Consider the following 16,856-nt stretch of genomic DNA (forward strand, 5'->3'; position numbering starts at 1 on the left):
GTAGCAAGGGAAGAACAGATTCGTGATATTTATATAATAATGAATGATAAAAATTAGATTTCATGTAAATTTTGCTTACAGTTTGTACTTTCAACTGCTTAAAATAAATCATTCTCTTTGATTTACGTTTAGAGTAGTTATGGATTTCTTTGTAAGGATTGTATAAAGAATGAAACTATATAATTAATATAATATAATTTTTGAATAAAATATTAATACATTAATAAAATATGATTTTTATTAATTAAATTATAATTTATTAATATTATTTTTATTAACAACTTATTAATGAAACATTATAGTTAATAAAATATTATTTTTAAGAATATGTCATAAACTATGATTTTGGATACAGTTGAAAAGTATAAATTAATATTTGCTTTTTTGAATTTAGTTTTTATGTACATAGAGAAAAAAAAACTCTGGTAAAATTACCATACTATACGGTAATGATGTCTGTTCATGGTAAAAAAAAGCACCATAATTCTGGTAAATAAAATCAAAATATACGGTATTTAAGTCATTCATTTGGTCATTTTTCAGTTCTTATGGTAAAGGTTTACCGGAAATTTTGGTTTTTAAAATTTCAGCTCTTATTAACAAACTGAATAATGTAAAGTAGAGTCAACCAAATAAATGGTTTTCATGCCATGCTCTACGATACCATGCTTATCAAAATTTACTGCATATTATAAAACTATATTTCCCTATAATTTCAATTTTATTCATAATTTAATTTTTTTCATCAATTTTAATTTTACCAAGTTCATTACCTTAGCTCTTAGGTAAAAATTACTGAGTTTTTTGGGGTTCCCGTAGAGCCATAAACTTGGTAAAGTTTACCGTATAGACAGGGACAGTGATGACGTATTTCATGACGTCAAATCCCGCCTCCTTTCAAACTCGTGCCAAACATTTTTTCGAACGAACCATTTCAATGGCATTTCCTATGTGAATTTAAGACGGCAAGATTTTTAGTTCATTATTGAAATAAATAAATTTATATAGTACTTTTAAGGGACTTATTCCTAATTTAAGTAGTTTTCTTTATACGGGGTATCAGTAGATTTTACGAGTTAAGTGCATTATGTGCTATTAGCGTCAATATTTGCTTTAAGCGTCAATATTTTTAACTCTTGTTTCATGTTTATAATAATGTCTTATTTTATTTAGAATTTGTTACATATTCTTGACCTACATCTAATTTTTTTCTTTAAGTATGGAAAGGCATACGTTGTTCTGAAATTAATTTTTAATCTATAATTAGATTGTTTTTATCAATACTAATGTCTATTTGTTTAATTATGTCTGATGATTAAACTTGTAGTTACTATAAACTTCGCTTGCTTAAGATTTTCTGATTATTGCTGCTAATTCTCATAAGCTTTAGTTTTAAACTACTAAATAGGAATAAATTATGTAACTAACTTATTTAATACGCATACATATGGTTAAATCTGCACAGTTTAAACTCAGATTTATTTTGACTTTTTCTTATTCATATTTGTCAACATCATCATTAATTAGTTTTTAACAGTAGTTTTATGCATTGATTTTTTGAGATGCCTTATTATTAGATAATTAATATTAGATTATTTCTTAACGTAACTAGTGTAGTGCTATGTTAAAGTGTAGTGTTATGATAGGGCAGTGTAGTGTTTTGTTAAAAGGGTCAATACTATGTTTAGTTTCCAGAATTTTAATATATAGAATAGCTAAATTAAAGCAAATTTTAGAATTTATGAGAATTTGTTTTATTTAAATAAGATTTTTAATTGAAGAAAAGCATTAAAAAGCTCTAACTTTCCTATATTTTTGTTTTAATTTCAAGTTCTATATTTTGTTTAGACGACAAAATAGGGAGTCATCAATAAGCTCATTTATCATCAATTTATCTTAAAATCTCAGATTCCTATTTTATTCGATAAGAAAGTGCAACATGAATTTTTTTAGAATTCTTTAAAACATACTTATCCCATACATAAACTTTTATTTAACATTCATATTTATTAATCTATGTATTCACATAGGTGTTTAAATTTTACTTATTTAATAATATTAATTTCACATGCACTTCAAATAAATATAATTCAAATTTTTAAGAAATTTTTTTATTTAGAAACTTAACTCTTTTTTAATTAATGTATGTATACATATTTAGTTATACAGTTTTCATGTTTGGAAACTGTTATTGTTATCACTATTTATGGAATAAAATTTCTTTTGACAGTCTAAATCAAAATTTTTTAAATTACCTTCATAGTAATACTTTATTTGTTACAGTGGTTTGGCTTATGTTGAACGTAACATTCAAGTCACCATCATCCAAATTTAATTTTAATTTCATAATACTAATACCTACAGTTTAATTGATTGCAAAAATATGTTTTAAGACCTGTCAACTCTCAAACTTTTGTTTAAGTTTTATATAATTNGCTCAAATTTATTGGTAAATTTACTATTTTAAAAACGTGTATCTTAAATGCTTTATAATTTTCACTAACTTATCTGACTTTATTCATGCTCCTTACATAACTTTTTAATTTGTTTTTAAATTTTCATTATTATTTACAATTAATAAGTTGTCTCAATATTATAAAAAAAAATTTATTTAATATAATATGCATATTTTAAGAAAAATTAAACATAAATTAGAAATAACATTTTCCAAATAATAAAATTCACAAATTTCCGATTTCCAGATTATAAATAGAATTTATATGGTAAATATTAAATACAAATTCTCCCAATCATATATACAAAAAGTTGGCTTCTACAGCATTCTCTCCTCTTTGAATCAATTTAGGTTCATCAGAGAAAAACTTTACGATATGGAAAAGCTTAATTATACTTTCTCTTGCCATTTCAGTGGTTAAATTCGACTCTATATTAATATATTCAAAGATTTAGTTGACCCACTTTTAACTACATGAGAAACGCCATATTGTTTGCTCCGTTCAAAACAAAGTTTGGAACGAGGAGAGCTAGTGACGTCGTTGATGACGTAGGACTAACCCTGTCTATTCTGATAATTTTAATAATACTTTTTCTCTCAGTACACATTTTGTTTTATATTTTTTAAATCTCATAGTAAATATGCATATCACTTATTTCATTTATTAAAGATCCATCATCAACCCATTTTCATTAATTGAAGACAAATTTATGTTTTTAATTTAAAACAACTTGGTATACTTTTTATTAACTTAACGACAAATTTATGTATTCTTGATTCTTTTTTTATTAAGACATTAAATTTAAGTTTTTTTTTTGCACTGTGAGAAACTCTTTTCGACTTTTAACAATAAATTTATACATTAAATCATAATATGCAATTTTTTTGCAACCTTAACAACGAATTAAGGCTGCGGCTAATTTTAACGATATTTTGGTTATCAAATTACCATTATTACACTGTCGAAATTTCTCAAGTTTTATAAATGTTTGACTTCAGAAAAAAAACATAAATTTTTTTTAGCGAAATTGATCTTAATTTCGAGAAACTTTTAGATATTTGGAACCATGTTGGTTTTAATATGTCTACCATTTGCTGCAATCTTAATATGATGCCTAAGATTAAACATATTATAGAGCAAAATGGTATTTCATATTCTCAGTACTACAGTTAAACTTGAAGCTGAATTAAGATTACATTGTAGTAAAGATTACAATGTAATTATATTGAGTTTTAAGGTTACATTATAATTCTACAACTTAATAAACCCTTTAATGGGAAAATGTTTACTAAGATTGCAGCAAATTTGCATGCTATTAAAGTTAAAGGTATGATATGATGATTAACCGTCTGAGAGGGTAGTTAATTTTTTAACTAAACCGGTTTTATATATACCATTAAAATTTAGATAGAGCAAATTCACTGTCCAAAAAAAAAAATTGCGTTCATAAAGTGAAAGACGCACTGGCCTTTCTATTAACAATTCATAAATAAACACAAACCATAGAACAAACTGACCTGTCACCCATTGTGACAAAACCAAACGATATCACGAAATACATACATCACAACAGGAAGAGCTGAATACAAATTTTCCTGTTCGAAAGTACACATAAAACTTTCTAAATAAAGCCTATAGAGTGCGCACTAAACTGGCAGATGCAATAAAAGCTTAAAACTAAAGTGATAGGTACATCCTTTGTTCAATTTTGGCGACAAAGTGTCGAAATTAGACAAAGAATATAAACAATTTTACTGATAGTTATATATTTAAGAGGTAGAATTGTTCCATACCTTCACAGAAATAACATAAGAGTAAAGTGAAAGATCAGTTAGTTAAGAGATGAAGTTATTGTTTATTTCGGTTGTTTTTCTTGTTCTTGGAGTGGTCAGTTCGGGAAGAAGAGGTCGAAATAGAAATGAGTCAAATGGACAGGAGAGACGTGGTGGTAAAGGTTGGCGGGGAGGTGAAATGTTATTAAAATTTTCTGAATGTAAAGATTTTTCCAATGCTTTGAAAGAAAGCAAAAGAGGTAAATATTTTTTTCCCTAAAATTATGCTTTTTAAGATACAGAGAGGGGTTCTATTTTTACCATTGATTAATGAGAATTGTATAATTATGATTAATTTGTTTACATTTTTTGTTTCAATTTATTCTATGAAATGTGTTCTTTTGAACTCAAAAGTTTTGAAGATAGTCAGTATTTTTGAAACTTTAACTTCGAAATGCTCGAAATTTGGGAAAAGTTGCAACTTTATTTAACTAGTAAACAACAATATTTAACTAGGTATAACTATTATAGTGAAACATATTTCAATAAAAAACTGGAAGCAAAATTCATTTAAAAACATTAACTAATTACTGAATAAAGAGGGAATTGCGTTCATGTAATTCTGGATGGTTTAATACAGAGACAGAAGAATTCTTTTTCGATATGAAATGGAAATATTAATGAAAGTGCGATAAATATTGAAATAATGGGTTTCGAATGTCTGTTTTCTGATAGAGAGAGTGTCAAATAAATTAATTGTAATTAATTGTTTTTTCCCTGTCTGCAGACAGAGCATTTTTTTAAAGAGAAGAATTTTGAAAAAAAGAATTTTTTTTTCACTGAATAAAAATGTCTAGTCCAAATGATAAAATTTCTCATTTCTTTTTTCTTGTTCAAACAGAATATCAAAAAGCTCGGTAGTTTTTTTTTTTACAGAAGTGTTTTGCTGATGACTTTGGTAAAATTAACAATAAAATATGGCTTTATAATGCGTGATAAAATTTGGTAATTTTATCAATATCTAGAGTATGGCATAGAAACCATTCATTCTGTTAAATTTACTTTTCAGTTTGTTTTTTTTTATTAGATGTGTGGTAATAAAAACTATAATTTTGAATATCAGAATTTTCTATAAACCTTTACCATTCGAACGGAAAAAAACGAAATGAATGGTTTAAGTACGGTATAGTTCGTTTTTATTAACCAAAATTATTGTCAAAATAGAAATGGTAGAAAAGTCAATGAATGGTCAAGGCAGAAATGTCATTACTACACAATAATTTTATCAGAACTTTTTTCTCCGTGTGATGAGATTAGCTAATGGTTGCATGCAATATCTTAACAATATTTCAAAATATATTTATAAGATATTTATAAATATTTTGAAATGGTATTGGGATCATGTTTTAAGCCAATCACCCCAACATAAATGAATTAAAATAATTACAAATGTCTTATTCACTAAAATTTAGCAATGGATAATAGCCTCTTAAATTGGAAAATGTTTCAGAGAAACATTCATATAATAACAGTATTTTGCAATTATATCACTACATACACTGAAAAGGGCATAAAAATTAAACATTCCTGCTATTTCTGAATACTTCTGATTTTTACTTCTGAATTAAAATCTGATTTTAAATAATATTTTCTGATGTGAATGATTTATTATTTAAACTGATTTTTAATTCTTAATTTCATTGACAACTATATTCTATAATAAATTTAATACATTATGCATAAAAGTTTTAAAGTCATTACCGTTTTTGAATTTTTAAAAATTCGTGTTAAAAAGTTTTATTATTTAAGCTATCATTTGTGAAAATTAATTTACAATGTTACAGCTAAAGATTAAATCGTACATTCATACATATCGTACATATATATACAATCGTACATATGTATTATATTTTTAAAAACCCTTGTTAAAAACTGTATCGATTGAACTATTATTTGATTAAATTAGCTTATAATCCTAAAATTAAATTTTAAATTGTAAAATATAAGACATATTTATAATTTTATAAACGCTTGTTAATATTTATACTGTTTGAAATTAAAATTATTATGTGCGTAGAAGTGAAGAAAGACTAGCGAACATTATCAATAAACATAAAATAATCAAATTCTCCTTTAATCGGAAGAACGTACTTTCCTTTATCAGGTAAACAAAATGATAATGAGAGGAAAATGAAAAGGATAAGAGTGAAATTTACATGCGGACGAAGGGAAGGAAAAAAAAATACAAGAAAAGTGAATTTGGAAAAAAAAATGAAAAAACAATAATTAGAGGAGAGAGAGAGAGAAAAGGGAAAAAAAGGAAAATGAAAAGAATGGAGCGAATATTGGAATAAAATAATTTAAACAAGTTTTTCCAAGCAGTTTCATGAAAATAAAATAAACAATATTGGATTGTTAAGAAATATAAATTTAATTTACTCTTTTAAACCCTTACATTATTTATGTTTTGAATATTAAATGATTTAAATCTACGACTTTTTGTTTTTATTAAAAGATTTTCGCTGTTTGTATATAAGTAGATTTTATTACTGGCTACCACCTCTTCATTAATTAGAAAAACCATTTAGAAATATGTTTTAGTTATTTTTAAGTATTAAAAGGAATGGTGTTAAATATTATCAGGTAAAAATTACATTTATTATAATTTTGTTATTCTTTATCCCTAAAAGTTAACATTAATTCAAATCTTCCTTGAAAGAGAAAAAAATAATTACTTCGCACAATATCAGGTAATATTCATGTACTTTAGTTCCTGAATATCAAAATAAAGGAATCAAAATAAAATGTTATGGAATAACATAGAACAATCTTATTTCATTAATAATAGATATGAAGCTGAGAAACTAACATCTCCTTTTTACCCATTTGTAAAACTACGTAGTAATTTATAAATAGCATGTAAGAATTATTTTTAATAAATGTTTATTATATGCTTTATAAATACGTGAGATATCTATGAAGTATTAAAACGAATATAGGTATTAAAACGAATTGTTAATCAAAACTATTATTGAATCCTTTGTAAAATAAAAAGATCAGTAAAAAATTTCCTTGAAAGCTGTTTAATAGAATTATTAAGATATTATTAAGATAATAATAATAGAATTATTATTATTACAATTATTAATTTGAATGATTTTATATTCAAGGAAGCCATGATGCACAGGCAATGAATTGTTTGGTATCCATTTCCTCAAATATGATACAGCACGAATATTACTATTTTATAAGGATAAACATACTTTCCATTTTATTTGTTCAATAAACATTAAAACTGGTATGAAAGAGAGTAAATATAATATTGTCACGAACTACGTTATTGTGAACATTCACAAAAGAACGAACTTCACACGCTTTGGAACAGGATACAACATGAAAATGACACATTTTTCGCTCTTACAAAAACACTCTTAGTCCAGGTATCTCATTTCGTTTGAATAATGAAGTGCCTTGAACCAATAATTTTAGTAGCTTGGTTCGTGTTACATGAAAAAGCACAGGTATTGTTTACCAAAGACATGACTGGGGAGAACAAAGTGGTGCTCCGGGAGCTATTTTGTCACCAGGATTTAGAAGACCGAATGGCAAAAGAGTACCTTCTTTCTACAGATAACCTGGAGTCGCAGGGGCAATTGAGAGATATGAGTCACAAATGATTAGTGCTGTCCGAAATGATGAACACAAAAATCCACGAACGGTTCAAAAAGGCTGTAAGATTCCGGAAAATTGGTATGGGCAATTGTCTCTGGGTCCCCATGGATTTCGCATAGCCTGGTAGACCTTATGACCTAGATAGTTTAATTACCTTTCGTGAACTAGTATCCGTGATGACTTCTGGTACTTCACAGAGTATTTTGTATAGGCAAGTGAGCCTCATGGTCAAGGCAATCCCAATAGTTTTAATGGATCAGTATAAGAAATTGTTTTGGGGCCCCCTGGTGGTTTTGTAAGACCTAATAGAATTTCTCATGGTTTCAATGGACCGGTACCACCAATTACTTTCAGCAAACTTGAGGGTTTCGCAAGGACTGGTAAACTTCTGGATCATTTTGCTCCTAACTTATCAAGAGACAAAATTGTAATTTCCCATCTACCAGAATCTGTACCAGAGATTGTTAATAATCTTCCCAGAGGTATTTTTCAAGGTTTTAGTTTACCGGTACCTGGGACCTGCGATTCCATCAGGATACCCAGGGGTTTCCGTAGGAACTGGCGGATCTCATAGTCATGGTGGTTTTACAGGGCATCGTAGTGATATACCTCTTGCTGGGGGACATAATGAGCAGTGTATGTTGATTTCTTTGTATGAGGAATGCAAACATTTTACCATAGCCTAAAAGGTATACACAAAAATAAGAGTAAGAAATACGCATTTCGTAGTTTTTTTAAGTTTAATTAAATTAGTTTTCTTTTAGTTTTCTGTATTCCCTATTGCCATGCGAAGTATCTTTTTTTCCCATTTTAGTTTTTTATATCTTTCGTTTCTCCTTTTTATTATTATCAACAAAATATTGATATTATTAGTATGCAGATAAGGAAAATATTTTGAGATATTTCGAGAAGAGATGATTAAAATCGTACCATTACACTTATAAATGTTTTTCGATTTTTCTTTGTTGTTGAAAATTTGCTTTTTTTTGTTTTAATTAAGCTGCAATTTCATAACGTCAAATGAAAGATTATTAAAAGATAGATAATTTGTGACAATTAAATGAAACATTAAAATAAAAAAAAATACTGTTTTTCCGAATCTCACAATATACAGGGCAATATAATGTTGAGAAAGAGACGGAAAACGTTGATTGACATTGAGGAAAAACGTTATTATTGTTTAATGAATACTTAATAAAATGAATAATAACTTATGTTTCGGAAACTCTTGGTAAAGTTATCCTTTTTCGCTGTTTTATTTTATGATGATGATTCCGTATCTACTGCTGCTTTTTCTAACATGTTTTGAATAAAATTAAAAATTATAATGCAGTTAAAATGTTGTGGATCCAGTAAACAATAAAGAATCTGTAATTCAACTCAATGCAATCTTTTTAAAGGGTTTTAAATACCTCAAATGGTGAAATTGCAATAACAGTTAACTGAAATTATTCCATGTATATAACATCAATCAATCGCAATATTGACCCATAACATTAATTTATCATAAACATTGATAGAGATTAGTGTTATAGGTATCAGTTATGAGTATAGATCAGTATTATAGGTACCTATGTTTTACTAATTTTTACATACATGGTTTTAGCGATTTTTATACCAAATTAGGACTTTAAGTAACAAATGCATAAAATTTTAAAATCACATTAACAAATGAAGCTAAATATTGTGTAACAGTAATAATATTATTTTGAATTAAAATTAATGCACGCGTATTTAACATAGCAATGTTCTAACAAAACATCAAAAAAATTTCAACAATGCTAATTCCTTTTTTTTGTTATACTCGATGAGTAATGCTGAAAAAGACTATTGTTTGAGTTCCGAATTGTCACCTGTTTCTTCTATGAAAAAAATCTGTCACCACCAATAAAGCTTTGACAGCTATATCTAATTATCATCTCCTTCTCTTTCATTAAAAATCTGAAGTCATTCTCATTAATTCGACAGCTGCAATCTTACTTTTAAATTGACTTTAGGCATAGTTGTTCTAAAAGAAAATAGAACATGCCAACACAATATCCAGTCAGCATACCTGTCTATAGACCAACTAAACAAGTATTTACTTCCCATTTTGTTAAGAAAAATAAGAAAGAGCAGCCACAGATTTTCAGTTAGAAGAGCTTGTTCAAACACCATTTCTTTTAGACGATATGAAGTGTTTTGTAGCATTAGTTCTGCTGTCCAAAGTTGCTATTTTTGCAATAGCCCAAGAATCGGAAGCCGAAGGAACACGACGTGGTATGCTTGATGGCAGTGAAGAATCTGGGGATTTTATTAGAGATATATTAATTGCTTTCGAACCCATTTTGGAAAAAAGAGGTTTCAGAGAACCTCAAGAATCACATCGCCCTGGAGGTTATGAACATGGTAAACACCACGGTCGTGGTCGGCATCGCGGTCATCACCGTAGAGGGAAGACGGTGATAATGATACCATTGTATGAAGAATGCCAAAATTTTACCGCAAGCATGCAATCAATGTTTAAAGGTGAGATTAAAATGTATCGTTATAGTATTATACCGTATCGTACAGCTTTTCGTATCGTATAGATAGACATAATATTTTGTATTGTTTCGTACAGCTTTTCGTATCGTATAGATAGGCATAGAATTTCGTATTGTATCGTATCGTACAGCTTTGCGTATCGTATAGATGGACATAGTATTTCGTATCGTAGCGGATAGATTAAATTTATCGTACAGATGAAATATTTTTCATATTTCTTACAGTGTTTTTACTTGTTAGTTTCAAAAAGTATAAACTTATTTTACGTAATAATATTTTCTAACATTAACTGGAAGTCTGTTATGTTTTAACTGCATATTTGTGTAATTTCCAGAATGAGCATACCAATGCATTATGAATCCTTATTTTCTTAATGAGTATTGATCTTCTTGTATAGTGGTCAAGGAGATCATACTACCGGTCTGTATTCCTCAGGTGCGAAAGGTTCGGGGGTTCGATTCCCGCCTCGAGCATGGATGTTTTCTCTCTCTTTGTTCTATTTGCCTTTGCGATGTTTGGGATGACCTACGAAGAATGGAGAAACAAAAAAAGGGTAAAAAAAGGGTTTCTCAAAATGTGCCAAGATAGCTTCAAAACAAATGTAGTCGAATTTGAAAACCCCGGTTCGCATTAGTGAGTATAGTGATATACTCAAAACAGTTCCGAGAATCTGTCTTTTATTTGTAAATAAACATGGCATGTTGATTACCTATTTGGAAACATTATTTATTCGTGAAATAAATCTAGAATAGCGGTAAGTGCAATAAATCTTTATCTAATTAGATTTTCTCTTCGAATATTTGATAGTTATAAACTGCTAAAGTTTGAACTTAGTTACATTTGATGACCATATGTTATTTTATCATAATGTGTCATTTTTGTGATTATGCATTTTTTTTAAAAAAAAATTATTATTTGCTGTTTCAATTTTTTAGTAGATCACTATACTCAGCAATAATGAGTACATGGATTTTATAACTAGACTGTATTTGTTTCAGAGCTATTTTGACATAATTTTGTTCAATATTAAGAAACCCTTTTTTCACAGTGTTGTTGATAAAGTTGAACAAGTGTTATTTAGTTTGTATAATGGTTTTTTTTCTTTCTCTTTTAAATGCAGTAATTACTAGAAGTTGCAAACTTGCATATTGCCAGGCTTCTTGTGGTGATAAATGCACTGTCAACAGCGGTGTTTTTTTAACAATCTATTTCCTTCAAATGTATCACAAAATAAAATATTTTTATAATAATTCATGATTTGGTGCGTTATATGTTTTTTAAAAATTTTATTATGTATTTTAACGCTTATTTTAGTTGTTATTATTTCTAGTTTTCGGTGAAAAGGTGTTAAAATATATATTTTTCTTAAAGTAATTTCTTCTTTTTGGAAAATTTAATAACTTGCTAATTTACTTAATAATTTACTAACTTCTTAACAAACATTAAGCGTTCTTGGACTTATTTAAATGCGTTAAATGTTTACTATTTAAAACAATACATTGGACACATTATTGTATTTATTAATACTTCTATATGATTAATATTTTCAGAACTGTGGACAAATCGAGAAATTGGACCAAGTCAGTGTCAAGGAAATTTTGATGTAAGTAAACACAATCAATATAATAAACAAAACCTACTTTTAAAATAACATCCATTATTAATAAGCTCTAAAATAAAAATTGCCCCGTAGTGAAATAGTCGTATGAAACGATTCCCATTAGATCACCTAAATCAAGCATCACTGGTTACGGTAAGTGAGCTGGTGGGTGACCACTTTGATCAACCTGCGACGGAACCGAGGGTGTGCCGTATCGGTTCTCGTCATGCTGTTATACCTTAAGGTTATCGATTCCATGCGTAGATCATCGGGCTATAATAACGGGAGATCCCATCTTCGCTGAAGAGGATCAAAATTGTGATTGCATGTTTTTGGATCTTTCTCAGGAGTGTTTTCTTGATCAACGCCATCAACTCATTGTGCTCTAGTGTAACTTACCAAAATTATTGCTATTAAAAAAAAATAGTGCGTTGAGTCTCTCCGCGCGGCAGAAGTTAAACTTCGCAACCTGCGACGTTAATTGTAGAAGAATCAGCAGTCGTAGAAGGATCACTAGTTCTATTCAACGACTCTTTCTCCTGCTCCGCTCGCTTCCGTGCTCTGTAATCACGGTAATATTGTGCATTTTTCCCTCGTGGACCTCTTGAACCAGTGGAAGTGCTTGTGGTTGCCTCATCGTCTCGCCCTGGAAAATGTATTTGTATTAATAATGTATGTGAATGCGTCATAATGTAATTTCAGAAGAGAAAACCTAACAATCAATTGATATTCACAAGAGACGTACCTTGACATAACCTTAAATCCGTCGCATTGTCCGTGGGATTGTTTTCACTCATTTTTTACAATTGTTATCCACTAAATTTGAAAATAAAAAATACTACCCTATTAAATTATATGTGTATCAAAACAAACTAAAAAAATATTTATAGAAAAACAATACTTTTATGACTTTTATTATTTTTATGCTAGTGAGAACCAAAACAATATGGAAATGAATGAGGGAAAACTGGATCCTACCACCTGATTTACCGGCCAATAAAAATGTAGCGTTAAACTTTTAACGCAACCTTGTTGGAAGTCGCATAAGAAGTATAACTTCAATAAAAAATACGTAAGACACATCAAAAATTGACAATAAGACAGAATAAAAATCTAAATACGTGACTAACTTTTGATAAAATGATCGGATTTTTATATACTGAAATAGTCTATATATTTTAACGGATAAACCTTGAGCATGCTTATAGTTTATATGTGCGGATAGTTAGAGAAGACTGTTAGTGCAGAAGATAATTTATGTTAGAAAATCCGACTCACTTAAGTACTTTCTTGGAGTAAGAAATGTAAGTTAAGTGAGTGTTAAGTAAAGTTAAAAATTTTTTACCCAAATTTATATTTTGTTTTCATAAAATTAATTCCAAGCAAAAAGTAAGCTTTTATAACAATTTATAATAGTTTGTTATTATTTAATTTTATTATCTAATTTCTACTTCATTTCACCTATTTTTAAATGACAGTAAAATTGAAAAATTTAAACGAATTAAGTCGAATATTTCGTGTATAATAAATTCAAAAAAGTAAAAATATTTGATTAGAAGAAAATTTGTAAAATATATTTTATTCTGTTTTTAACTCTGGATATATCGTATTTTGGACAGTATCGTTTTGATTATTTTTTTTAATCGCATTGGCGTTTTTTTTATTTTTATTTTCAAGATGTTATATTTGTTTTCCCTCTTTTCTAGGAATGCGTGAAACAAGACATGGAAAAAGTTCGTTGTCGAGTAACAGAGCCACCTAGTAATCAATGCATAGAAAAAGTGACCCAGTATTTGCAAGGTGAGTTTTGTGAGGAAAGTGAAGGAAATGGTGGGACTGGAGGCTCTGGAGGAGGGAATGGTGGTTCTGGAGGTGGAAATGGAGGTTCTGGAGGAGGAGGGAATGGTGGCTCTGGAAGAGAAAATGGTGGTGGTGGAGAAGGAAATGGGGATTCTGGAGGTGAAAATGATCCATAAAAAAGCTATATCTATGAAACATTTTAGTCACAATCAGCCTTATCTAACCATTCTATATAGGGCGTATAATTTATACCTCACGTATAATGGAGGTTTGCTACATGTATAATTTATACCTCATGCACATTGGATATTAACATGGTTTACTGAGTTTTATGATATGATTTAATGAGATTAAATATTTTTTTTAATGTAACACTGCTTTCTTTTATATAGTAGTGTCTTGGTGGAATGTATTTTGTTTTATTAAAAAATTTATTTTATTATTTCATGTATTTCCTCTTTAAATATTAAATTTATTTTTCATGTGGCATATTTACATTAACAGGAAAATCATTTTAACGTGGAGCCCTCATATAGTCCCATGGGTACCTTAAACCATTTTATTGGGAAATATTGTCGTAATCTTACTGTGCTTAAGCATGTTTTCATTTAAATTTAACGATAGTAGAGTGTAATCAAATTTAAGATGGATAAATTTGAAACCATTAAATTTAGCATATCCAATAATTTGAAATGCCTACGCCCTAGGATTTGTTTTCTAACGTTGGTACCTATGGAAAGAAAATAGGATAATATTAAGGTGGCAAAAGGAAAAGCACAGTCTTCTTACTGCGAAAGAGATTTTTCAAATGTTGTTTTTATCATAAATTATTTTCTTGCTTTTGCTCGTTTTGCTTGCATTATTTTGTTACCATACCCGTTGATTTTTATATTAAAAAAACTTTCAAATTTCCATTTATATTGCTGACCACGTGAAATGGAATTTGGATAAGGATTTTTAAATACGAACAGACCTATAATTTTTGAAAATAATACTGATGACGCTTACCCGATATATCACACACTGTTACTTTTTTTATGGTTAATTGCCATTGCCCGGTATACCCCACATTAATATTTCTTTAGGTAAAGTGCCCCTGTTCAGTATACCCTACATTGATGTTTTTTAAGGTTAAGTGTCACTACCCGATATGTTTTTTTACGGTTTAATGCCTCAGTCCGGTATACATTTACCCTACACTGACATTTTTAAAAGTTAAGTGCCACTGCCTGCTATATTTTTGCTCTGCATACCCTACACTGATGCTTTTTAGGGTTAAATGCCACTGCCCGTTATAAACTTTCCCTGCTATCCTGCATTGGTGGTTTTTTTCGGGGGGGGGGAGTTGAAGCTTAACCCTTTCGCGCCGACTGTCACAAATACGTGCCAGCATAAAATCGTATCAACCAGGGTACAAAGATAAAACTGGTAATGAAAGTAATTCCTTAGCAGTTTATTTGTGCGCGGGGTTACAATTGTTTGCTTTATTTAATTCACCACTACTTATTTCGAATTAAAAATTGTATAGTTACACTTTTAACATACACGGTTTGGATGTGTTAGATTTAAAGTGAAAGCAAAAATAAATCTGCCAAATTAGCTATGTCAAAACTTAAGCTACCGCTTTTTACTTTTTACCATCCTGATACTTATTCCTTAGGAATAACATTCGTGACTCGCCCGTCCCGAAAGGGTTAATCCACCAACGGTTTAGCATAGGGACAAAATTGAACCACAATTCACGATTTCCTTATCTAATTAAATATAAAAACCAGTCGTGTTATGCGGAAAGCTCTGCAGGTTAAAATACGACATTTTGAGCACGGGGCTTTCGGTGCGTTAAGTAGCTGTTGTTGTTGTTAATTTACGTCGCACTAGAGCTGCACAATGGGCTATTGGCGACGGTCTGGGAAACATCCCGGAGGATGATCCAAAGACATGCCATCACAATTTTGATCCTCTGCGGAGGGGATGGCACCCCCGCTTCGGTAGCACGACGACCTGCGAGCGAAGTCGAGCACATTACGGTAGCACAGTTTAACGAGGACCAATACCGCACACCCTCGGTCCCTACGCAGACTGATCCAAGTGGTCACCCACCCGCCCAGTGATGCTTGACTTCGGTGATCTGCTGGGAACCGTGTCTTATCAATCAGTCCACTACGGGACGCGTTAAGTAGCACTGCCAGGTATAAACATTTTGGTGCCTATTATAGTTACCCAGATAGTTATTTTAAAACGTTCTGCTTAGTTATTAACTGCTTAAAATCCTCTCCTAATAATAATTTGTTAATTTATTATTACCTTCCTTACTTTTTATTCACTTGGAAAAATTGAAAAACCAATTCAAACGTTTCCTTAAAATAATGCAAATGGGCAGAAATGATCACTCAACTGTCATTACGTAATGATAGATGAGTAGGGAAAAGCTGGGGAAATTTCAGTACAACTTTTGCATGCACAAAACCAGGTTCCAAACTTAGAACGCAGTCATTAGAAATTTATGAAATAGTTTATGAAAAAGTAAAGAACAGTCTCGCGTTCCAAAATATAATTTAAAAAAAAAACCGATGTTAATCAGTGTGCACCTTTGCGATTCTGCAATCCCTGGTTCTCGAAAAAAGCTTTGGTTTGAGAATTACAGCTTAAAATAAATTTGAAAAATTCTGAAATTTGAATTAAAAATTAAATTTAAATTGTATTTAGAGACTCCTATTAGTTATATTCTCATCTGAAAGATATAGTCGGAAGTTTTGGAACCTATCCTCACTGTATCACTTATGCTATAATAGATATGCTATAAAATAAGTTATGAGTTTTCTTCATCTAAACTTTTGGAGATTCACTTGCCATAAAATGCAACATGCACTAATTTTCCATACGAAAAGCTGAAAAAAATTCCCAAAATATACTTATTTTTCCCCATTGCCTAGAAAACATTCCACATTCAAACATCCAGCAACCTTAATATGATGTAATGTTGAACCATATTATAGGACTTCTTAAACTTGATTTAACTCTACTATGGTA

General features: G+C 29.5%; 1 protein-coding gene across 2 annotated transcripts; it reads left to right on the top strand.

Moving 5' to 3' along the window:
* Positions 1–4,078: 4,078 nt before the first annotated feature.
* LOC107444269 (uncharacterized) lies at positions 4,079–14,268 on the top strand. Of its 2 annotated transcripts, none has more exons than XM_043051832.2 (3): positions 4,079–4,488; positions 11,977–12,029; positions 13,733–14,268. In XM_043051832.2, the coding sequence occupies exons 1-3, from the start codon at positions 4,299–4,301 to the stop codon at positions 14,000–14,002; spliced, it is 513 nt and encodes a 170-aa protein (XP_042907766.1). In that variant the 5' UTR covers positions 4,079–4,298; the 3' UTR covers positions 14,003–14,268. The 2 variants fall into 2 exon arrangements, with proteins under 2 accessions (XP_042907766.1, XP_042907765.1); XM_043051831.2 differs by lacking the exon at positions 4,079–4,488 and adding an exon at positions 9,912–10,408.
* The last annotated feature ends 2,588 nt before the right edge of the window (positions 14,269–16,856 follow it).

The sequence above is a fragment of the Parasteatoda tepidariorum genome, chromosome 10 (genome assembly GCF_043381705.1).
Source record: "Parasteatoda tepidariorum isolate YZ-2023 chromosome 10, CAS_Ptep_4.0, whole genome shotgun sequence".
Classification (NCBI taxonomy): Eukaryota; Metazoa; Arthropoda; class Arachnida; order Araneae; family Theridiidae; genus Parasteatoda; species Parasteatoda tepidariorum.